General features: G+C 35.0%; 1 protein-coding gene across 3 annotated transcripts in view; it reads left to right on the top strand.

Moving 5' to 3' along the window:
- LRCH2 (leucine rich repeats and calponin homology domain containing 2) overlaps positions 1 to 25,006 on the top strand; it is a 100,581-nt gene that overhangs the window by 35,805 nt on the left and 39,770 nt on the right. For all 3 annotated transcript variants that reach the window (XM_035007446.1, XM_035007436.1, XM_035007427.1), the window contains exons 4-12: positions 4,211 to 4,316; positions 4,400 to 4,536; positions 8,394 to 8,527; positions 13,639 to 13,726; positions 14,035 to 14,146; positions 14,334 to 14,431; positions 14,529 to 14,587; positions 16,494 to 16,601; positions 22,427 to 22,492. In XM_035007446.1, the coding sequence (XP_034863337.1) occupies positions 4,211 to 4,316; positions 4,400 to 4,536; positions 8,394 to 8,527; positions 13,639 to 13,726; positions 14,035 to 14,146; positions 14,334 to 14,431; positions 14,529 to 14,587; positions 16,494 to 16,601; positions 22,427 to 22,492 (908 nt within the window). The remainder of the gene's footprint in view (positions 1 to 4,210; positions 4,317 to 4,399; positions 4,537 to 8,393; positions 8,528 to 13,638; positions 13,727 to 14,034; positions 14,147 to 14,333; positions 14,432 to 14,528; positions 14,588 to 16,493; positions 16,602 to 22,426; positions 22,493 to 25,006) is intronic.

The raw sequence follows: 25,006 nt of genomic DNA, 5'->3' as shown, positions 1-25,006 counted from the left end.
AGGCCCTATTAAAAGAGATTCCTCTTTACCTATTTAACTTTACCTAACTTATTCAAATAATTGAGCACTCCTTTATTTTCCAAACATCTCCTCTCACCTTCCTGCTTATAATGGTCTTCCTCCCCTTTGTTTTCCCAGACTCCTACCCATCTCCTTAGCTCAGGATGTCACATAGCCTCTTGTTGCCTGATTGTCTTTGGAATTTCATGTTTGTATGGATTCTCCATACTTATGAAACTAAATTTGATTTTCTCCTGTTAATTTGTCTCATGTTAATTTGATTCTTAGTCCAGCTGGAAGGACTTTGAAAGGCAGAGGACATTTCTTTCTTCCCAACACTTCCACCTCAATACAATATACCTTGCTGTTTATTTTTATTTTTTTGTTTTATCTTGAGTAATCCTTTCCCAATAAATAGACATTTTTAAAGTATTCTTAAGTATGACTTTATTATGTGTGGAGGGCCAAAAGTTTTCTTGGGGAGCTTATCCATGATTATACAGTGGCAAATTAATGTGCAAATAGAATGTAATGAACAGAAATTTCAGGAATGTCATTCTTTTATTTCTTTTATTCATTGATGCATGTGCAATTATAACACAAGGAGACTGTCTTGAACTTAGTCTTGTTACAGTGTTTTAGAATCATTGAATTTAGCCACTTGCTAATGAAGGAATCCCTGACACATCTAGTTGTATATTTTCAGTGGTGGATAAGTCTTTTTTTTTAAAAGATTTTATTTATTTATTTGAGAGAGAGAATGAGACAGAGGGAGAGAGAGCATGAGAGCGGGGAGGGTCAGAGGGAGAAGCAGACTCCCTGCCGAGCAGGGAGCCCGATGCGGGACTCGATCCTGGGACTCCAGGATCATGACCTGAGCCGAAGGCAGTCACTTAACCAACTGAGCCACCCACGCGCCCTGGATAAATCTTTTTTTGTGTGACTGAGGCATCCCTTATTCTCTTTTGCAAAACTTTGTTATCTTTATTATTTTGAACTAAAATACATGCCCCTATCACTTTTATCCATTGGTCCTGAGAAAAAGTATAGATAATGACAACTTTTGACAGGATCACCTTAGCTGCTATGTTGAGAATAGGCTATTAACAGAAGCGAAAAATAATAAAATTTTGGAAAAATAGCCTTTAAGTTAATACTATTGCTTCCTACAAAAGTATCTAACACTAGAGATTTCCACATAAAAATCCATAGAAATTTGATAGCTGCCCCGAAGAAATAAACCCAAGCACAAAAAACTGACCCACTCACCAATGGGTACTCTACAAAATACTTGGCTGGGTATTGGAGACCTGAGAATATTTCCTAGGCTTCTAATGACAGAATTTCACTGTAGATGGCTACCACATTCTTGTGGAATAGTGTCATGGGAAATACTCCAATTACAGGTAATACCTACAAATTCATTACGTGATTTACAACTGTCAGTTAACCATCCTAACGCTATGTGAAAAAGTATAGATAATGACAACTTTTCTTCCCTTCAGGTATTTGTAATCTGTCACATGTCTGTTCTCCATTTTACCAAACTCCAAGACCTGTTTTTCTGTAGCTTAAACATCGTTGTTACTTTTATTACTTTCTATATTTTCTATATTTCTGTTCTTCATTACTTTTTATTTTTAGCTATTTCTGCCCTGAAAATGTTTCCTTTTATTAAGGTCCCTTTTAACATTATATTCATGAATGAGCAGAAGATTCTAGAGGTGATTTAACAAATTCATGGTAAAAGAGGACCAGTATTTTCTTTGACTTAGATACTGTTAATATTTTTAAAGATTTTATAAATATTATACTTTATTCTATGGCTGTATAATTTCTTTTTCTTTTGTTTCATTCAGTTTTTGACCCTATGTTCTAAATTATATTACATGAGATAGTTTTGGGATAAATAAAATTTTAAAAATATTTAGGATTTTTAGATTTTTTCTAGTATTTTTAGCTAAATAGAATATTTTAAAACTATTAAATACCATATTTCACTAGGCACTATAAAATTATTGTGCTTTTATTTAAATTCTTGAAATCCGTAACAGTGGAGAGAGAGCATTAGGATGGTTAACTGACAGTTGTAAATCACGTAATGAATTTGTAGGTATTACCTGTAATTGGAGTATTTCCCATGACACTATTCCACAAGAATGTGGTAGCCATCTACAGTGAAATTCTGTCATTAGAAGCCTAGGAAATATTCTCAGGTCTCCAATACCCAGCCAGGTATTTTGTAGAGTACCCATTGGTGAGTGGGTCAGTTTTTTGTGCTTGGGTTTATTTCTTCGGGCAGCTATCAGATTTCTATGGATTTTTATGTGGAAATCTCTAGTGTTAGATACTTTTGTAGGAAGCAATAGTATTAACTTAAAGGCTATTTTTCCAAAATTTTATTATTTTTCGCTTCTGTTAATAGCCTATTCTCAACATAGCAGCTAAGGTGATCCTGTCAAAACATAAGTCAGATCATGTCATACCTCTGTTTAAAAGTTTCTGGTTCCTGCTCAGATATCTCTTGAATAAAAGCCTAAGTTGTATCCCTCCTACCACTTTAGTCTCCCCCCGCTCCCCCAACCTTGCCCACTTCCTTCTAGTTACACTGGATTTCTTGCTGTTCTTTAGTACCTGTCAGGCATGTTTGCCTAAGAGTCCTTTTACATTTATTGTTTCTTATATTCCTTTCTTATATATTGGCATGGCTCATACTCTCAGCTCTGACAGTACTGCTCAAATACCAGCTTCTCAATGAGACAATCTAAATTGCTAATATCCCTCCCCATTACTATTAGCACTGCCATTTTCCTTTACCCTGCTGTTTTTTTTTCCACAGCATTTATCACCTGTAATATTATATAATCTACTCTCCTTGCTAGAATGTAATAAGCTCCATAAAGAGCAACGAGGGCACGAATTTTTGTTGACTTTATTTTGTGGTGTGTCCCTAGCATCTAGAACTGGGCCTAGCAAATAGTTTTTTTTTTTTTTTTTAAGATTTTATTTATTTATTTGACAGAGAGAGAGATAGCGAGAGCAGGAACACAAGCAGGGGGAGCGGGAGAGGGAGAAGCAGGCTTCCTGCCGAGCAGGGAGCCCGATGTGGGACTCCATCCCAGGACCCTGGGATCATGACCTGAGCTGAAGGCAGACACTTAACGACTGAGCCACCTAGGCACCCAAATAGTTGGTATTTGATAAATGTTTGTCATTGAATGAAGATGCCTTAGATATAGTTTGAAAGAAGTATGTAGGATACATTTTTCTAATCACCTTGGCTCTATTGGATTTTTCCCTATATGGCTTTAATATTCTTCTGAATTTACCCTCCTGCCTTTTTTATTTTTTATTTTTATTTTTATTTATTTTTGCCTTTTAAAAATTTTTGATAGAACTGAATATATGTGCCACTCGTCTCCCACCAAGCTAATATCATTTCCAGTGGAAGTTGGAAATTGGGGGCAGTTGCAGTAGCATGTGAATTTCATTTGCAGTGTGTCTGGAATGACTGCTGTGTGAGATCTTGTTGCAGATTTTTCTTCAAGAGGAGGAAAAAGAGAGCACAATTAAGCTGTCTCTTATTAAGGAAAAGTGGTATCCTTTACCTTTAAATCAGGACTTGCATTTTAATTTAACCTTGAGACACTTCCGATTCAGATCTCCTTGGAGAGTCTTTGGGTTATGATGTGGGCCACAGAATTTTGAGCTTGTAACCCCTCATTTTTGTATCCCTTTGGGAAAGAGGTTTAAATTGATTCTGACCATAGTCTTTGGTTCTCCAGCTCACGTCTGTAAATTCTTGACTCTCTCAGCTTCTGCCTAACAGAGTAACTGAAAACTACTATAATTGATAGATTATCACAGTGACAGATAGTCATTTTTTATTTTACCTCTGAATGAAGAGCACCTGCATTATCCTTATAATTTTAGTTTTGGTTGGCAAGAGTGGTCTTTAGTTGAGATTTTCAAAAGGCTGAATTATGTAGTACTAAGTTATAACTTCACAGTGTTGCACAGAAAAATATGTTAACTGTGCTAGATTGACTTCATGATGTAATATAAATAGAAATCTGCCAGATAATCCACTTTTAGAGAAACAACATTTGAGGTAACTTTTGCTAGCTATTAGCCATGTGCTTTAATTTTAAAATGGAAATAGGTATTTCTCAGTTAGTTTGTTATAATTTTATTTTCTTATTTTCCTTAGGATATTAGCTGCAATGAGATTCAGGTCCTTCCCCAACAAATGGGAAAATTACATTCACTTAGAGAGCTAAATATAAGAAGAAATAATCTTCATGTGTTGCCAGATGGTAAGATGCTCATTATTTCTACTGAAATGAATAAGAGAGTAACTCTGTCAAATTTAATTTAATTATCTTTCATTTCTGAACAGAATTAGGAGATCTTCCCTTAGTCAAGCTGGATTTCTCTTGTAATAAAGTGACCGAAATCCCAGTTTGTTACAGGAAGCTGCATCATTTACAAGTAATGATTTTGGATAACAATCCATTGCAAGTACCACCAGCACAGGTTTGTAATAAAAATATGATACGTGTTTCTTCTCTTTTTATTCATAATTATACATCAAATTGGTAAATCAAAAAGCATCAGAATTAGGAGTCAAATTCTGTCAGTGTTCTTTTAAAAACATAGACTGTGGAATCTCTCTACCTCTCTCCTACTCAGGTATGTATCTTCTTGACATTTGTTGTACGATTGATTGAACCACATTCTTAGCACTGATAGATGGAATCCTAACAGAAAGAACAAGATACGAGTGGAAAAGTATTAATTTAGCCTTTGAGTTGGAGGATTAAATCCACGTGTTGTCTACTGAAATGATAGTAAAGGAATATACTAAGATATAAACCCATAAGCCCAAAGAGTGAGAGAGAAGAGGGCAGCAGGGGAGAAATGGCAACAGAATTTTGGAAAATGGAAGACATGAAATAGCAGAAACTAGGGTCTTTACTTACACTGGCCTAGGAGGCACATGGCAGTGAAATGCCAGCCCCTTCTCTACTTCCAAGCTATGTTCCCTTGCTCAGGCTTCGCATACATCCAGAAGAAGGGTTGCCTTTTTCTTTCTACAAAGGTACATTCCACTCATTCCAAAGGAGTTGCTTTTTCTAATTCAAATAAAGGCTGGCTGGGGTGCTGGTAGTAGCTGCCTTAGCAGGATGGGGAAAGCTGAAGCTTGGGAGAAGGCAACAAGAAGGTTGATTTACTGTGTTAAACCTGGGAATGGCTTGCATGTTGGAGGAAACATATAACTGAATAGAAGGAAGAAAGACTGAAAATATGAAGGTCTGCAGAATGTCGAAGGCAGTGCTGTCTAGCAGAACTTCCTGAATTATAGGAACGTTCTATAATTTGTGCTGTCCGATACCATTGCTGCTTGCCACATGTGGCTGTTGAGTACTTGAAATATGGCTGGTGTGACTAAGGAACCAAAATTTAGATGTAATCTTATTTTGATTAATTTAAAATTAAATAGCTTCATGTGACTAGTGGCTATCATATTGGACACAACAGGTCTAAGACTTACACCCTCAGATTCTTGCCCTTAGCTCTGCAGCGACGTAACTGGCCCTCACTTGCCTTAGTAGAAGTCTGGGGTTTATTCAGTAGTAGAATAGGTAGGTAGATTCTCTCGGATTCTCTCCCTTGGCTCGGCAGCCAAATGACTATTGCTCCTTGCCTCAGCAGAATATTTTCTTGGTCATAATACTGTAAATACTGGATTTTGATTTAATGAGAAATTGTGACATAGTTATAATAATAGCAAAAATACATCTAGTGCTTCCTGTGTTCCAGGCGCTATTGAAATGCTTTACATGCATTAATTTATTTAATTCTTATAGTAACCCTATAAAACAGGTACTGTAATCATACCTCATTTTATATATGAGGAAACAGAGGCATAGAAGCTAAGGGACTTATTCAGTGCCACATAGCTAGCATGTGGTACAGCTGGTTTCAAACCAAGGCAGTCCGACTGGAGTCCACGCTCTAACCCCTATGCTATGCTTCTGAAGGAGGAAGTAAGTTGATGGGGATTGAAGATGGGACGATGGTATGGTGTTGTTGATGATAAGTGATTAGTGGTGGTAGTGGTAATGTAAGAAATCTAAGTCCTCAGTTTCCTTAGTAAGCCCTCAATTAAGAAGATCTATAACTAAAAAAATAAAACAGTAGAACCATGTTACTGATAAATATAAAGGTAAGTAGCAAAAAACCAACTAAAAGTTGGTATGTGGGGACTAGGTCTTAGAGATTGAAAGGGGTAGAATGGGGGATTAATTTTTTATCAGTTTTATAGTTCTCTTTGATTTTAAAACTGTATACATGAATTACTACAGTAAAAAATTCATGAAAGGGGGCACCTGAGTGGCTCAGTCGGCTAAGCATGTGACTTCAGCTCAGGTCATGATCTCAGCGTCCTGGGATTGAGCCCTGCATAGGGCTCCCTGCTCAATGAGGAGTCTGCTTGTCTTCTCCCTCTGCCCCTCCCCCTGCTTGTGCACCTGTGAGCTCTCTCTCTCTCTCTCAGATAAATAAAATCTTTAAAAAAATTTACAAAAGAAAAGAATTCGGGTGCCTGGGTGGCTCAGTTGGTTAAGCGACTGCCTTCGGCTCAGGTCATGATCCCAGGGTCCTGGGATCGAGTCCCACATCAGGCTCCCGGCTCAGCAGGGAGCCTGCTTCTCCCTCTGACCCTCTCCTCTCTCATGCTGTTTCTCTCTCGCTCGCTCTCCAATAAATAAATAAATAAAATCTTTAAAAAAAAAAGAAAGAAAAGAATTCACCAGTATTTAATTGGTAATGGAAGATAATTATTTTTTGGTTTATACAGAAGTTTTTCCTTTTAAATGAAATTTTTCAGTGGTCAGGTCAGATTTGATATCTATTACAATTATCTAAGAAACATTCTTCCTTTATACCAGGAATGATGATTACCTTTAAATGTACTTTTCTTACTGTTTTCTTTGTTGATTATTTTTGCATATATTTGTAGGTTATGTGAGCCCATAAAACAAAACATTTTTGATTATAGTTTTCTTAACTTTTTTTTAAAGTAAGTTCTACACCCATCGTAGGGCTTGAACGCATGACCCTGAGATCAAGAGTTGCATGCTCTTCCTACTGAGCCAGCCAGGTGCCCTATGATTATAGTTTCTGAGAAATATTTATATGATATTACTCATGGTGACTGCAGTTAACATTTGTAAAGCTGACTTACTGTTTTCTTACTGCTCATTGTCTTTTTTATATAGAATACTTTCTTTCACATAGTATTTTACCCCTTATTATTCCTTTTCTCCATCACCAGGGAAAATAACTTTTCAGGATATTATCTTAGTTGAATTGGCCATTTAAAAAACTATTTTATAAAAACAACAACAACAACAACAAAAAAAAAAACTATTTTATTCTAACTGGCCTACTAATGCGCCTTTCAACAAATTAATTTTTCCTATATTTACATTATTTTGATTAGCTCTCTTCCAGTGCTTAGACCAAACAATTTAGTGTTTCTGATAAGATTACCTTTTTTAAAAAATTAATTAATTATTATTATTATTATTTTTTAAAGATTTTATTTATTTATTTGACAGAGAGAGACACAGCGAGAGAGGGAACACAAGCTGGGGGAGTGGGAGAGGGAGAAGCAGGCTTCCCGTGGAGCAGGGACCCCGATGCGGGGCTCGATCCCAGGACCCTGGGATCATGAGCCGAGCCGAAGGCAGACGCCTAACAACTGAGCCACCCAGGCGCCCCAAGATTACCTTTCTTTTTTAAAGATTTTATTTATTTACTTGAAAGAGAGCAGGGGCAGGGGGAGGGGCAGAGGGAGAGGGAGAAGCAGACTCCCCACTGAGCACGGAGCCCGATTCAGGGCCCCTGGGACCCAGGACCCTGGGGTCACAACCCAAGCTGAAGGCAGATGCTCCACTGACTGAGTCACCCAGGTGTCCCTGATAAGATTACTTTAAAGAATGACATGGGTTATTTTTTTTCTTGTTCTCATCACTGCAATGAATATATTTCTTTTCACTTTTTTCTAATAAAAGCAACTTTTATGAATTATAGATTTTATATTATTTAGTGGCTTGTTATTGTACTTTTAACAAGAACACTTTAGTGACATACAGAAAAATTATTTTTTTCTAGTAAGAATAGAAACAGCTAAAGAATTTTAGTTGGTATCATTGTCAAATGTTTTCATAAAGTGTCAGCAGTACAAATTCAAATATGTAAAGTACCTATTATGATTGTGATGTCTCAGCATAATTTTAAGGTTATTAAAATATGTAAATAAATTGGCAGGTGAAACTTATATTTGGACCTATATAATTAAATCTACTTTCTCAATTATTTGACAGATATGTTTAAAGGGTAAAGTACACATATTTAAATACTTAAATATCCAAGCATGTTGCAGAATGGATAAGAAACCAGATTCTCTGGATCTTCCATCACTGAGTAAAAGAATGCCCTCCCAGCCTCTCACAGACAGGTAATGTAATATTCTTACAGTCTTATCTCATGATTGGTGTCTTCTCTGTATGCAAAAGATATTTATTAATCTTGAGTGTACTGAATGTATTTAGGTTGATTGGCCCAGTGTTAAAATCAATAATTGACTGAAGTGAAATCTCACCATCATAGAATGAACCTCTTTGATACTAGAATAAATTTGGGATTTTCTCAAAATATTAATTATACTAATATTTTCGTAGTAAAATGTAAACGTTTGACATTATAGTACAGAAACACTAATTTCTCAGCACTCGACAACTGTTAATTTACTACTATAATCACTCTATTGTACTAATCAGTGTTGTAATAACTAGCAGAATTTGACTTTGAACTGAGGTTAGTGGAAGAGCAAGACATTTTGGGGTACCTTTCTTCTTTTCTTCATATTCTTTATTTATGTCTAGACCAAAGATGATTTATCATTGATATTCTGTATGATATTGATACTCTGTATGATACGAAAATCTTCTGAGATTTTGAAATGGTAGATTTGATTATCTGTTTTTAATTCATCCTTTCGGGATGTAGGTTGGTCTGAAAGATTTTATGGAAACATAATTCCATCCATTAGTATGGAAAATAATTTGGAATGGGGTAAGACTACAGAAAGGGAGACTACACTCTTGCCTAAAATGTTTAAAGGTTTGTCATTTTATTTGTACCAAAATTTAGACTAATTGGAATGGCAGTATTTTAAGTACTGTTCTTGAATTCCCAAATAGGACATTTTCTTGAATTTTTCTGTTGCCTAAGTAGAATTAAATATCTAAACATTATATTTAATTCCTAAAGATTTATTTGTTTATTATGAATAATAGACCAAACAATTCTACAAAAACTAGACTTTATTCATACTCTAAACTTTATTAGTTTGCTTTATATTTATTTAAAAATGAATTTACTTGAGTAATGGCATTATTATACTAGTCATTTATTTATTTTACAAATATCAGTTAAAAAAAAAACAAGTATCAGTCAAATGCCTGCTGGCAGGTTCAGGGTATGTTTCGTTGAATGATGTACACCTTGGTGTTGGCCCTCATGGAGTCCACAGTGTAGTGGAGGAGTCAGTCAGCAAACAAAGCAAAGAAATAAAATATACATACACACATACAATTTCAAAATTGTGGCAAGTGCTGTGAAGGAAAGGAACATATTTCCAGGAGTATGTTCAGGGAATGTCGCTTTGGGAAGGTGAGGTTTTAAGTCAAGACCTGAAAGGAGAAAAGCTAGCTGTGTAAAGACGAAAGGGAAGAGCATTTCAGGCAGAAAGAATGACATGTGCTAAGGCCTTAAGATAGGAAGAAACTTGGTGTGTTAAAGAAACAGAAAGGCCAGCCTGATTGGAGCAGAGTGGCTGAGGGTACAGATGTACAAGTTGATTTTGAGGAGGTAGTCAGGGCTTTAGTCATGTGGGTGCTTTGGAGGCTGTGGTAAGGAGTTTGAATTTTACTTATAGTACAATGGGAAGTCAGTGGACAGTTACAAGCAGGGGAATAGCATGATCTGATTTATGTTTTAAAAAAGAGCTGTTTTGGCTCTTATAATAAGGAGAATAGATTGGAAGTAAACAAAAGCAGAAGCACAGGGACTAGTTAGGTTGTTGAAGTACTTCCAAGAGATCAAGGGGTCTTGAATAGGGTGATTGCAGTTAGAGATGAAAAGGAGTGGACAGGATTGAGATATATTTTGGAGATGGTCTCTAGCAACGATGTCCGATAGAAATGTAATGTAAGCTACGTATGTAATTTTGCATTTTCTTGTAATCCATTAAAAAAAGTAAAAATGAAACAGGTGAAATTAATTTTAATAATATGTTATTTAGGGACACCTGGGTGGCTCAGTGCGTTAAGTGTCTGCCTTCGGCTCAGGTCATGATCCCAGGGTCCTGGGGTCCCACATCGGGCTCCCTGCTCAGTTGGGAGCCTGCTTCTCCCTCCTCTCTGCCTGCCGCTCCCCCTGCTTGTGCTCGCTCTCTGACAAATAAATAAAATCTTAAAAAAAAATAATATGGTATTTAGCCCAGTATATCCAAAATATCATTTCAACATGTATTTCATGTAAAAATGTTAGTAAGGTATTTCATGTTCTTTTTCTATTACATCATTTAAATCTGGGGTGTATTTTTCATTTATAGCACATTTCAATTTAGACTAGCCACATTTCAAGTGCTCAATAACCATATATAGGATAGTGGCTACTATATAGGATAGTGCAGGTTAATAGAGTTTACTTAATGAAGTGACTCTGGGGTGTGCTAATTTCCTACTCACAGCCTGTATTGAACTACTTAGAACTAATTCACGTATGCACTTTCCACTTTTACACTCATGCCTTTGGCTTTATGGTTCTTACTACCTAGAATAGCCTTCCATGCCTTGACTATTTTGTAAACTCTTATTCTACATAGGTAAGCATTATAGTAGTTAAGTATATCAACTTTTGGAGTCAGATATATGGGCCCATGAAGCCCTTCTCCAGCTCTTGATAACTTTATGTCCTTGTGTCATAACGTCTCTAGTCCTTAGTTTTCTTTCATTTATTTATTTATTTTTAAATTTTATTATTTTATTTTTATTTTTATTTATTATTTTATTATTTTATTATTTTTTAATTTTTTAATTTTATTTTTATTTTATTATGTTATGTTAGTCAACATACATTACATCATTAGTTTTTTTTTTTTTGAGGTAGTGTTCCATGATTCATTGTTCTCTTTTTTTTTAAAGGAACCAGTCTTCTTTTTTTTTTTTTTAAAGATTTTATTTATTTATTTGACAGAGACACAGCGAGAGCAGGAACACAAGCAGGGGGAGTGGGAGAGGGAGAAGCAGGCGTCCTGCAGAGCAATTCCTCAACAAATAGTTTATTACTGTCGTTGTCAACTATTACAAATACACATATATTTTAGTATAGTACATGGATATATTATTATTATTTTTTTAAGATTTTATTTATTTGCGAGAGAGAGAATGAGAGACAGAGAGCATGAGAGGGAGGAGGGTCAGAGGGAGAAGCAGACTCCCCGCTGAGCAGGGAGCCTGATGTGGGACTCGATCCCGGGACTCCAGGATCATGACCTGAGCTGAAGGCAGTCGCTTAACCAACTGAGCCACCCAGGCGCCCTACATGGATATATTATTGTGCAGTGGCGTCAGATGGATTTTGCTTCTAATCATGGTTTAACCTCTTAATTCCTGTGTAGCCTGTGTAAGTTATTTAATCTCTCTGAGCCTGTTTCTTTACTTAAGATGTTAACAATACCCACTTCATAAGCTTGTTGTGAAAATTAAATGTGTGCTTGGCAACTAGTTCAAGAAATGATATTCAGTAAATGTTACATTTTTACACCTGGGTGGCTCAGTCGGTTGGGCATCTGCTTTTGGCTCAGGTCATGATCCCAGAGTCCTGGGATCGAGCCCCGCATTGGGCTCCCTGCTTAGTAGGGAGCCTGCTTCTCCCTCTCCTGCTCTCCTTGCTTGTGCTTTCTCAGTCTCTGTCAAGTAAATGAATAAATAATCTTAAAAAAAAAAGTTACATTTTTTCCCCTGGGAAGTTAACTTTTATAAGCTTCATTATCCTCATTTGTAAAAAGAAATAATGCATAAATGGCAGAATATAAGGATTATAAATAAAATATGTGTACCTGGCACAGTAGCTAATACAGTGTAGACACTCAGTAAATGCTAGCAAGTATTGCCTCTCTTTATCCTTCAAGACTAAGCTCAAATGCCACTTTCTTGTGTGAGGCCTTTCCTAAACTTACCAAGAATTGATTTCTCTTTTCTCATAGTACTTTATATTTACCTTTGTGATAGTCTTCAAAATATATAAACATACTTCCTCTCTGGGCTGAGAGCCCTTAGAGGCCAAACATTTTTTAATTCATCTCATTTCATTTCAAGCATTCAGCATAGTGCCTGGCACTTACTTGGTAATTGCTTACCTGAGTTTATTGATACACTCCTGAAAACTGTACAGATCAGTATTTGGGGAAGAAATATAGCGTAGTGATTAAGATCAGGGACTTTATAGTGTTAGATTCTTGGGATCAAATTTAAACTGCCATTTGTAAGTTGCAGGTCATTGGGTAACTTGTTCAATCCGTCCTGGCCTCTGTTTCCTCACCTGCAAAATGAGAAAACGCCAACCTGCTAGAATTTAAACAAGGCATGTATGAGGTATCATCTTTAAAGCACTTAGCCTAATTCCTGGCACATAAAAAATGGTCTTTATAGAATATATGCAAATTTGCATGTATGTAAATTTGCAAAGTAAAGTGAAAAATACTTTACAACCTGGGTGGCATACTGTTGTGTAATTCAGAAATTTGTAAGGACAGTTCAGTCCTCATACCAAAACAATGACTTACTCAATTCTTTGCTGGTTTTTTGTTTTTTTTGTTTTTTTGCATTTTCTCTTAATTTTTGGATGGGCATTATTTATAAAGCTAAAGCATATTTTTAGAGCTAATGAAGAAATTATGAATTAAAGTTAAAAAATATTTCAACGTTCTATGGTGAAATTTGTTAAACCAGAAAAATAAAAATGTCTTTCATTAAGTTTATTTTCTAGCAGGACTCTCTGCTTTTCTGTACCTCTCAGGAGAAGTAATAGGTTATTGTTAACAATTGACACTTTAAAGATTTTATTTATTTTTTAGAGAGAGAGGGTGTGTGCGTGCACACACACGAGCTGGGTGGGGGAAGCAGCAGAGGGGGAGGGAGAGAGAGGGGGAAGGAATCTCAAGCAGACTCCTCACTGAGCATGGAACCCGATGCGGGGCTGGATCCCACAACCATGAGATCATGACCTGAGCTAAAACCAAGAGTTGGACACTTAACTGACTGAGCCACCCAGGTGCCCCAACAATTGACACTTTACAACAGAGCACATGCAGGGAAAATATTACATGAGGGATATGAATAAAATATTTTATAGGAAGATTTCTGATATTTTCCCTTCATGTTCTTAAGGATTTTAGACATCAAGAGAATATATTCTCTATTATATAGGGAAATTTTAGGTCATGTCTGTATTTATTTAAGAAGAAAACCCTAATTGCCCTTAGAATTTCTATTTCCATAGTATGGAAGACTTTTATCCGAATAAAAATCATGGCCCTGACTCTGGAATTGGAAGTGATAATGGAGAGAAACGATTATCTACAACGGAAGTGAGTCTTTTCTATTGCTGATCTATTTTATTTTAAAATTTTGTTAGAGTTTTGAAATAGGTAGACACTTGAACACACTTGATTTATTTTGCTTAAAAATATTATCATTATTACATTTTATGACTTCAAATGAAAAAAGGACATGCACATTTTTAGAAGCAGAGCAGTAAACCTTAACATATTAATTTTTGGTTTGAGAACTGGAAATGTAAAGCAGATACTCTACACATCCTATGTGAAATTAAAGCAACTTAATCCTATTCTATCTTTAAAATGCCTCATTTGTACTTTGTGCTTATTCCTTTCAGCCATCAGATGATGACACAATCAGCCTTCACTCTCAAGTCTCAGAATCAAATAGAGAGCAGACATCAAGAAATGACAGTCACTCAATAGGAAGTAAACCTGATTCTCAGAAAGGTAATTCATATGGCACCTGCTATTTTTATTTCATGTATATTGCCCTTATTAAAAATGCATTTTGAAAAATTATAGTATCTTTGGCCAATTCTTTTATTGAGAAAATCGACTATTATTCTAAATAATACAGTATGAAAGCCTACTGTTTACTATTTATATTTTCTAACAAATATTAATCTTTAATTAGACCAAGAGGTGTATGATTTTATTGACCCTAACACAGAAGATGTAGCAGTTCCTGAACAAGGAGATGCACATATTGGATCATATGTCTCTTTCCTTAAGGTAAAGAAAACTTTGAACAAATACTAATAACATATTTTCTTTGATCTTACAAAAATACACCACATAGATTTAAAATTATAACTTTCTTTTATATAAGGGGAAAGAAAAAGGTCCTGAGAAATCTCAGAAAAATGAAGAATTGGGAGATGAAAAAAGGTAAGCACACAGGAATTCTCAAATTGAAATGTTACTTATACATGAAATATTTGTTAGGTATTCCTACTTGAAAGTACTTTGAAAGAATATAATTTTTGGTTCATTTACCTGTGGTGTTCAGATAGTTAATTTGTAAGTACTTCATTTTTCTGCATTCCTCAAATTAAACTGAAAATTATAGTAAGCAATTAAGCTGAGTGTAGTATATATATTTCCCCTGCCTCCCAGAAGTATAATTCTCCTATTATTATTACCGGGGAGGACTGTATTTTCACATACATTGCTTCATTTGAGCTCTTTAGCAACTCTTTAAAATAGATGATTTTTTGCATCATTTGGCTAATAAGGAAACATTCCTGGAGTTTCAAGTGTCTGGAACTCAGGTCTTCCAACTCTTGGTCTAATACACTTTCCATTTCATCAGACTGGTTATAGTAATTTTAAGGGTATTTACCTCTGTATTTTATTAAAATCCTTCCACTTTGGATCTTTTCTGCTCATTTATCTTATGAAATGATGGAATATGACTTGCCATATTCAGTCACTCCTTAAAATTGCTTTGTAGCTGCAGGAAGGAAGGAGGGAACATTTGTTGAATACCTACCATGTACCAGGATCTGTGCTATGTGTTTTCCCATGTTTCTTATTTATTCATTTATTTATTTATTTTTTTACAGTTTTAAATTTTTTTTTTTTTTAAGCACTCTCTATACCCAACATGAGGCTGGAACTCATGACCCCGGGATCAAGAGTAGCATGCTTTTCCAACTGAGCCAGCCAGGTGCCCCAAAGATTATTTTTTTTTAAGTTTTATTTAAGTAATTTCTACACCTAACATGGGGCTCGAACTCATGACTCCACAATCAAGAGTCATATGCTCTTCCAACTGAGCCAGCCAGGTGCCCCTCATGTTTCTTATTTAATCTTTAATAAATGCTACAGGGTTGATACTGTCCCTGTTTTTACAGATGAGCAAGGGGAAGCTTGGAGACTAAATTTTCTTGCCTAGAACCACTTAGTGTCCACTAGAACCTAGGGTGTGAACCTAGCTCTTTCTGATCCCTAAGCTTTTCTCTTTTCTTTACATTGTGCTTCCTCCACATGACCTCACTGGTAACTTTTTAATCAGTCATGAATTAGTCATCTCTGGTACCGCATAAGGTGGTACATTGCTTTGTCTTCTACTCTTTATATTTCATTTTTCTCTTACTTTCTCACCTTATCTCATGAAGACAGTTGGATTGAGTGTCACAGTGGCATACAAGATATGGTCAAGATACAAAGTCTTAGGATTTGATACTGTGTTTTAAATGAAATACCTTTGGGATAAAATTACTAGAGTTTGGAGAACAACTTATTTAAAAATTCCTTTGTTCTCTTTGATTAAAAATTATGTATTTTAATGAGCATTTTCCTGCAAATTTGCCAATCTTACTTGGACCTATTTCGCATTTCTTCTACTCAAACATTTTACATGGAGATTTTTAACATCATGATGAATAAACTGATAAAAGTTTAGTGGTTTAGTAAAATTTTTATAACATTTGATATTTATAAATACAGGCATATTAGAACTTTGCAGTTCTTATTACATTCAAGACTGGGGAGTATGCATTGTTAAATTACACATTTCAGCAATTACAAAATGGTAATACAGTTTACTTTGTTAGCCGTTAATTATATTAATATCACCAGTATCGTACATTTCCTATTGAATAGAAGATATATTTTTATATTCCTTAAATATTCCTTATTTCTTATTTTAATGTTTTAAATACAAGGACATTAGGATTATTAGCTTTTTACATGATATTAGAAATGAAAAAATGGTTTCTATTTCTGGAAGCTGTCAGTAAAATATCATCTGCCTTACATTTTGGATAACCATGTTTGTGTCATCTTTCAGACTTGGGAAGGAACAGTTACTTGCAGAGGAAGAGGATGATGATTTGAAGGAAGTAACTGATTTGAGGAAAATAGCCGCTCAGTTACTGCAGCAAGAGCAGAAGAACAGGTATTTTTTTCAGTAATGAGATTTAAATAGGCAGACTTTATAATCATTAAATGATTATTCAAAGATTATCAAATGAAGTTTCCAGTAAACAGTAGGACCATCTTAAGATCTATGTCAAGGGACTAACTACTAAAAGACAATAGGAAATAATTAGGAGAGAAGTGTAAAGATATGTACACAATTGACAAATACTTTATATTCACATGGTCATTTTATTTAATTATTGTGTAGGTGTCTCTTTTTTATTCCTATGTGCTATATAATAATAACTGATTTATTTGTTGATATTTATTTTAGCTCACAATAGCATTAGATACATTATAAGCATTTCTCCCCAAGTACATGTCATGTGTATGTAGTGCACTTTTTATCAGATTCCAGATTACTTGGGATATGTGTAAACTCCTTAGAATTGAATGGAATTTTATAATGGTTGATTAAATCAACATGATGATTGGTCACAGGTTCACTTTGGTTTGTTCCTTGGTCAATGACGATTTCTCCCTCTGGCTAAGCTTTCCCCAGATACATGCCATTGGCAATAAGGAAGACGTATGAATGAATATAAAATCAGTGCAAGTCCATTTTTAATACAGGAGAAGTTCTCTGTGCTGCTGAGGGTCAGCTATTATGCCATCTTTATGTACTGAGAGTACTACATTTATTGTTTTGAAATAATAAAGAAGATTTGAGTTTTTTTGTTTGGAGAAAATTAAAAGAATAATTTTGGTGCATTTAACATGGGTAACTAATAAGTACTTCTCTTAACCAAAAAATAAATGTTTGTGGGTCACATGACCATGTTTTGGAACGTTTAAAATTTAAGTACATTGGCATTTGCTTTTAGATATGCTTTGAAAAATAATTACTATTGAAACTTATCAAATTGCAAGTGTCTGGTTTTAAGGGCCACTATTTTTTAAAATAATTACTAAATACCCTTTTTTGTGCAGCTATAAATTCTGCACTTAGAAAATTAAAAACCATACTAGAAAATATCATTCCTCTTTATCCCTTCTTTATCTAATGTATCCTCATTCCCAGTTCACGTTTTTCTTCTACCATAACTTTCTGTCACCCTTTTCTGTGAAATTTACTTTCTAATCTTTTCCTATGATTCATTTCTAATGGACCTTTTTTTATATTGGCTACTTGTGAGGTTATGTATGTTTTTCTCCCTCCAGTATAATCAAAGTATATTGGTCGCCCCCATGGTTTAAGAGGCTTGATGAAGCAAGCCACCACCTGCTCTGTCTAGCTTAAAAAATAGTTGAGTTTCTGTCTCTTCTACCCAACAGGTGAAATAATTGTATTTATCATTATGAGCAGAGAATACTGATTTTAAAAGAACCCACAGCAATATTTATTTCTCTGATTAGGTTAAGAATAGTATTTGAGTGTATAATTTTAGATTTTAACAATGTCATAGATATCATTTCTATATTTTTCAGTTTTCTACTATTTTTCATCTATTCCTATAACTTGAATTATTCTTTTTAGCTTAGAAACAACATCAAATGATGTTTCATAGGTTTTATTTTTGTGATAGTTTTGTAATCTGTACAAAATAGCGCCTAGCACTGTGCCTTGTACATGGTAGGTACTCAGTAATACTGTATTAGTTAACTGCTTGCTTGAAGATGAGATTAACAAATTTAAAGCTAATAGGAACCATTAATTTAGTTATGTTCATTCTAAATAACTTGCTATTTTTTTAGATGTGTGCAAAAGTAATTTCTCTCTGATGTTTCTCTTCATCAGCTTTTCAGATGTTAGCACATATGAATATAGATCCTTTAAGATAAATATTAATATGCAGTGACATTAATGTAATAATTATGTCCCATTTTGGAAGGCCTTAAAATATTTATGATATCTGGTCATAATGTAAGGAGTACATTTTACTTTTAAAATCTGTAATGTATAGACAATTTAAATTAGATCCTTGGCCAGTTCTGTTCTGTTAATGACTGAACTTAAACTGATCTCAGAATTTTTGTATGCTGAATCTAGCATTTTCTTCACTAAATAATCTCTTCCCTTCTTCTAAAATATGTTGCTGTTGCCCACATCTCTTAGACGTAGATAATTAAAATTTTTGTTTGCTATTACAGTACTTGATTTGAGTGAGTCCAAAAAAATCAGAAGTAATCTTCTATAAAGATATATCCATCCCTTAGAGGATTTGATGTTAATTGTACCTTCTCTGGTTATAGATTTTCTCTTTCACACTGTATTGTGTTTTAGGTTCCAACTTTATTAATGACGAATCTGAAATGCTATTTAAAATTGCAAGTCAGGGATGCCTGTGTAGCTCAGTCGGTTAAGCGCCCGACTCGATTTCAGCTCAGGTCATGATCTCAGGGTCGTGAGATTGAGCCCTGAGTTAGGTTCCATGCTCAGCATGGAGTCTGCTTGAAATTCTTTCTCTCTCTCCCTTTGTCCCTACCCCTGCTTATGTGCGTTTTTTCTAAGTAATAAATCGATAAAATCTTAAAACAAAATAAAATAAGATAAAATTGTAAGTCAATCAGGAGTTATAACATTTCATTTTAGGTTTTAACACAGTCATTTTAATGTTTTTGCTTGTTGTTTGTCTTGATTTAAAATGATTTATGTGGAGTAAGATTACCCTCACATATCAGAAAGTACCACCTAGAACTCCTACTCTGACTGTATGCTACTTAACTGTTTTTAGGTAGCAAATAGTTGAAGGTAAATACAGTGTTAGTTTTAGCTGAAAGAAGCCATGCATGTACTCCCGAATTAAAGGCAATTAAAAAACTGCTTAGATTGAGTTTGGTGATGATTTTCTTAAAGCAGCTTTGCCAATTGTTTAGTTCATACTATTCTTAAAGGTGTCTTTTATTCTTTAAATAAGTTTATACTGGTACTTGGTGGTGAAACTACCCTAGGAAAATAACAAGAGGGTATTGCACAGAATTAATAGTGAAAAAGGGTGGGGAAGGAGATGAAATAAATTATCAAGTAGATAACTCACAAGTGTTCAAAGTCTGAAGGCCAGTTTTTAGAAGACTGCTCCCTCTTTGTCTGAGATGCATAGATTAAGCTACTTTGTTTTGATAGTTTATTGTTGAGCTTTTAGAAGCTAATCTTTACCCCCCTTGTTAAAGTACTGGATTATTTCTACTTGTATTTGAGTGTATTGAAGTCCCTCTGAATTGATGAAGCTCCTTATATTAAAATAGCTATTCTGTAAGTTTTTAATCTTCACTAATTTGGGAAATTAAAAAAAACTATCATCTTAAAAAATTATCTTAATGTTCTAAATTATTTAGCTAATTCTTCAAATTTCCACCAACCCTCTTAAATCTAATTATTAGAGAAATAACTACTGTTCTTTTTTTTTTTAAGATTTTATTTATTTTGGGGGGGAAGGGCAGAGGGAGAGGGAGGAAGAGAGAGTCTCAAGCAGACTCTGCGCTGAGCGTGGAGCCTGATGTGGGTCTTGATGTCGTGACCCTGAGATCATGACATGAGCTGAAATCAAGAGTTGGACACTTAACTGCCTGAGCCACCCAGGCGCCCCTGTTCATTTTCTTATACAGATATTCTTATTATGTGGCTGAATAAGTTGATGTTTAGGTGGCTTCTTAAAATTTGTGTGGTTATCATCATAAAGAAAGGATTACGATATATGTGGGCTTTTGCAATGAGTAGCTTCAGTTGACTGGTTCCCATTGCATGTTCACTTCTGCTAACTTGCATAGTATTTTCTGTTATCTTTCTTTTTAATAATTATTTTATTTGCTGTTAAGTGTGTCCTGAGAGTTTTCACGTACTGCGGAAAGATGTGCTTCTTAACTATGTAATATGGCTAAATAAAAAAAAGTAATTTTGAAAAGTTATATTGAAGTATAATTAAGGATCATGGAAAGGAAAATCACATTTTGAGAAGTTTATTATTTTGGTTCAGAATTACAGGAATTATATACATAACCTATTTCATGTGATTTTTTTTTTCTGATCATATATATGAATATTCCAGTTTGAGGGGCATCATGTTAACCTCTAGCTTGTTGTAACTAATTAGGTAGTTCTCCCAACCCTTGAAATCTATCCATTCTTTCTTTTTTGCTTGCTTTACTAATGACTTCCCTGTCCTCTCCCAAAACATCTTACTTCTCCCATCTTTTGGTTTGGTTGATGTACGGGAAATGTGAATACAGATGGAGGCCTTTGTGTTATAGAGCATCATTCAGTGAAAAATTCTTCCAGAGGACCAGAGCAGCAGGACATGCATCAAGGTATCTAGAGTTTGTGGAAACATTAAGTATTAAGGGGCCAGGTTGGTGCAGCTGAATTTTATAGTCATTTACTTAAAATACAGTACTAGTAACTGGGTTAGGGAAATGTGTTAATAATCTAGAATAGATATTTAGATAAAATAGATGTTTATTTTGACTTTGAGTATCACAGAGTAAAACATTAAATACCCATGTATAAACAAGCGTTTACGTAGGGGAATTCTCAAGTATATAAAGTACATTTTATAGGTAAGTGGATCTCAACTTTGTTTTTCTTTCTGCTCCAGTCTGATTTATAGACATCAGTAATTACAATGCTAGTAAGTGTGGTTTGCGGACAATTCAGAATTTACTGTAGTGAGGGCATTGTAGCTTGATCCCTCACCTCCCGCTGTCAGCAATTCTGACATTCACCCCTCAGGACAGTTCTCACTGTTACATCTCCTTTTTAAAAATCACTCTTTAAAGGTGTATTTCTTCCTAATAGTCTTAGATATTTTTTTACCTTAGTTCTTTTACATTTCGGGATTAAATGCAATTTTAGTATATGTCCATACTAAGAAGAATAAAGGTGGTTTTTGGTGCAAAGCTATACTGCTTTGCCTGTGATACTTGTCCTTTGCTCCTCACTGTGATTTCCTCCTAGGGAGGCTTTAATCCATCCAAGCTAGTGAGGAAACCGAGGTAATGGAAATTGGTTTCTTTAGGTTAACCATCTTTCTGTAATTACCAACTTATCTTTAGCTTATGATATCTTTTAGTAGTAAATATGTGGTTTTAATTTTAAATTATTTTCTCCTCTATGTTTTGATAGTTGACATCCAAAGGTTTTTGAATAAAAGACATATTCCTTATAAGACTAAACTTTAAATTGAAAAGTAAGTTACATTTAAATCTATAGTAAATAAATATTAAGAACTCTTAAATAGGTTAGTGACTTATGTGAAAGAAAGTTATTAATTCATTACTTTTGACTTTGGGATTAATACTTAGAATTCTATAAAATTATGGACAAGTAGTTCTCTCATGATGGTTTGTCGTTCTTTCTCTTTTTTGTTCTCTTCAAATACCATTTCATTTGGGTACTAAAAGTTTAATAAATTTGTGAGCTTTTTTTTAAATAATTGAACTTTAACATGGCTTTACATTTAGAATTAAGATTTGTTATTTGGCTTTTGGCAAAATGGTCATCTGTTGCATCAACATAACTCGTGTCATTTGCTGTGCTGGGAAAATGAAATCAGTCATGATGGCACCTAAACAATCTGCATCTGTTTTTCTGTCTCAGCCAAAAGTTAGATACACACAGGGCAATAGCATGGTTAGAAGATATCCCGGTTTCGAGAAAAGGTTTATAAAAGAAGATGCGTGGAAGAGTTGGTGAGCTTCATTTCTTCATAATAGTCATGGGCATTAGATCTAAATAATATGTAAACATTGTTTTCTAGCAGAGATCTTCATGGACCAGATGCAGTTTATTATGGAGATTTTTTATATCATGTGTAAACACTTTTCTCTTTAATGTGTTTTGGAATTAACGTATTGATTTACTTCTAGGATTCTTAATCATTCAACTTCTGTCCCAAGAAACAAGCCAAAACAAACTATGGAATGCGAAAAGAGGTATAAAAATATCTTAGTCCTTATATTTAGTGTTTTATAATGAAACTTGATTCTCTAACAGTGATTTTCCCATATGTGGGCTTTAATTGAATAAATGATATAGATTTAATGTAACTAGATAATTTAATGAAGAAGTGTGTTCTAGCACCAATTAAATTTACTTTCAATATAAACAAATTCAAAAATGCTGATCTGATCTCTTTTTGTGCTCATACCTGCATTTTGTTGTAATGATAGAAGCATTTATTAACTCAGCAAACCATTTATTGTATGACCATTACTGCTGGGAATAATGTGTTTCTTCATCATGGTGTTTGTTCTGTTATCATTCACTTTTTATTTCATTTCAATTGAGTTTTACTAAATTCTTCTATATGAATACAGGGTCTAAGTTAATATGTATGAATTCCAGAGAACTAGAAAACCTTGAAAGTTTCTATTTATCTTTTTGGCAGTTTGAAAATTTGCATCAGGTTCAATTCCTGGGCCATTCCTGTAGGAGTGTAAAGGTCCAAGTCTTCGGGTAGGGTGGGTATAGCAGCATACACAGAGAGAATTAACATTTCTTGAATGCTTTTTATACGCAAACTGTTCTGAGTGGGTTAGATGTCTTATCTCATTTAATCCTCATAATAACTCTATGAAGTTGTTACTGTTGTTACCCCATTTTGTAAGGGAGAAAACTGAGGCTCAGAAATTACCATAATTTGCTCAAGGTCATACAGTTAGTAAGTGGTACAGTGAAGATTCAAGCTCAGGTTGTGTGGTTCCAGAACCCCAAGTCTTAACATATGGTAACAAGAACATTTTGCTTCCTTGAGATTCACACATCCCACTGATATCTTTTCCTGGATACCTCACAGTCTAAACTAAACTTATTTTTTCCCAAATTTATTTCTTCTCCTATATCGTTTGCCTGAGTGAGTGTGCCACTACTCAGTCACCTAAATCAGCAACTTTGAAATCATCAGAAACTTCTCTCTTATGCACCCCTCCCAATCTAGTCAATCACAGAAAATTATAGCTTGTTTTATTTTTGTTTTTATTATTTTTTATTATTATTTTTAAAGATTTTATTTATTCATTCGAGACAGGGATACAGAGAGAGAGAGAGCATGAGCAGGGGGAGAGGCGGAGGGAGAAGCAGGCTCCCCGCTGAGCCAGGAGCCAGACGTGGGGCTCGATCCCAGGACCCTGGGATCATGACCCGAGCCGAAGGCAGATGCTCAACCATCTGAGCCACCCAGTGCCCCATATTTTTTAAAGAGTTTATTTATTTATTTGAGAGACGGAGAACACGCACAAAGGGAGAATGAGAGGGAGAAGCAGACTTCCCGCTGAGCAGAGAGCCCGATGTGGGGCTCCATCCCAGGAGCCTGAGATCATGACCTGATCCGAAGGCAGACGCTTAACTGACTGAGCCACCCGGGTGCCCTGAAAATTATAGCTTCCCAGCATTACTTGCATCTATCCCAACTTCTCCATTCCTAGCACAGCCATGTATGTTGGTTTAGGCCCCATCCTTTTCCTCCTGGATTACTGCAACAGTCCCCAGACATATCTCCATGCTTCACTTTTGCCTACCTTTAAGTTTGTCTTCTGCACTGATGTAAGAGTGATGGTTCTAAAACCATCTAACTGTGTGACTGCCATTTATTATCTTCTACTGGTTCCTTATCACTTTTAGGATAAAGCTGAAAATGCTTAACCCGTAAGATTGAAGTGAGTTTCTGCCTTCCTTAAACCTTAGCATGCACTCTTCCACTGGCACCTTTTGCTGTTAGGAACAGTACTTTGTTTTTTTATTCTGTCATGGTTTCACATCTCTGTGTTCTAGATCCTGGTTTCTCTACTGGGATTGCCTTTTCTTCTTTTTTTCACTTAGGCTTTCAGAATTCAGTTCAAGTGTAAAGATGACTTTTTATACTCAAGTCTAGAAACATTCCTCTACTCAAATTTCATTAATTGGATTTAACCCACTCCCACCCTTTTTAAATACTGATTCTGTTATCTTATATATTTGCTCTCCTTAAAGTTTGTGTTATTCCTTTCCCCCTCACTTCCTTTCATTCCCATCTTAAGCTTCCTCTCCAGGCTCCTAATATTCTCTTGAGAAAGACCCAGTTGCCCAAACCTCAAAAGTGTGATATCTAATCCTGGCCTCTCCTTCATAGAACTATTATTATTATTATTTTTTAAGATTTTATTTATTTATTTGACAGAGAGAGAGAGACAGTGAGAGAGGGAATACAAGCCGGGGGAGTGGGAGAGGGGGAAGCAGGCTTCCCGATGATCAGGGAGCCTGATGCAGGGCTCAATCCCAGTAGCCTGGGATCATGACCTGAGCCAAAGGTAGACACTTAATGACTGAGCCACCCAGGCACCCCATAACTATTGCTTCTACTTTTCTCATTTTCAAAACAATCGCTCAATTTTTTCTTTAAAAACAAAATTAAAAAAAATATTTTCCTGATTATAAGATTAATGTAGCTTTATTGTTGAAAAATTGTAAAA

This window comes from Mirounga leonina, unplaced genomic scaffold, assembly GCF_011800145.1.
Source record: "Mirounga leonina isolate KUSES-001 unplaced genomic scaffold, KU_Mleo_1.0 Mir_101664, whole genome shotgun sequence".
NCBI lineage: Eukaryota > Metazoa > Chordata > Mammalia > Carnivora > Phocidae > Mirounga > Mirounga leonina.
The sequence above is the reverse complement of the archived record's forward strand: the minus strand, read 5'-3'. Positions and strand labels throughout refer to the sequence as shown.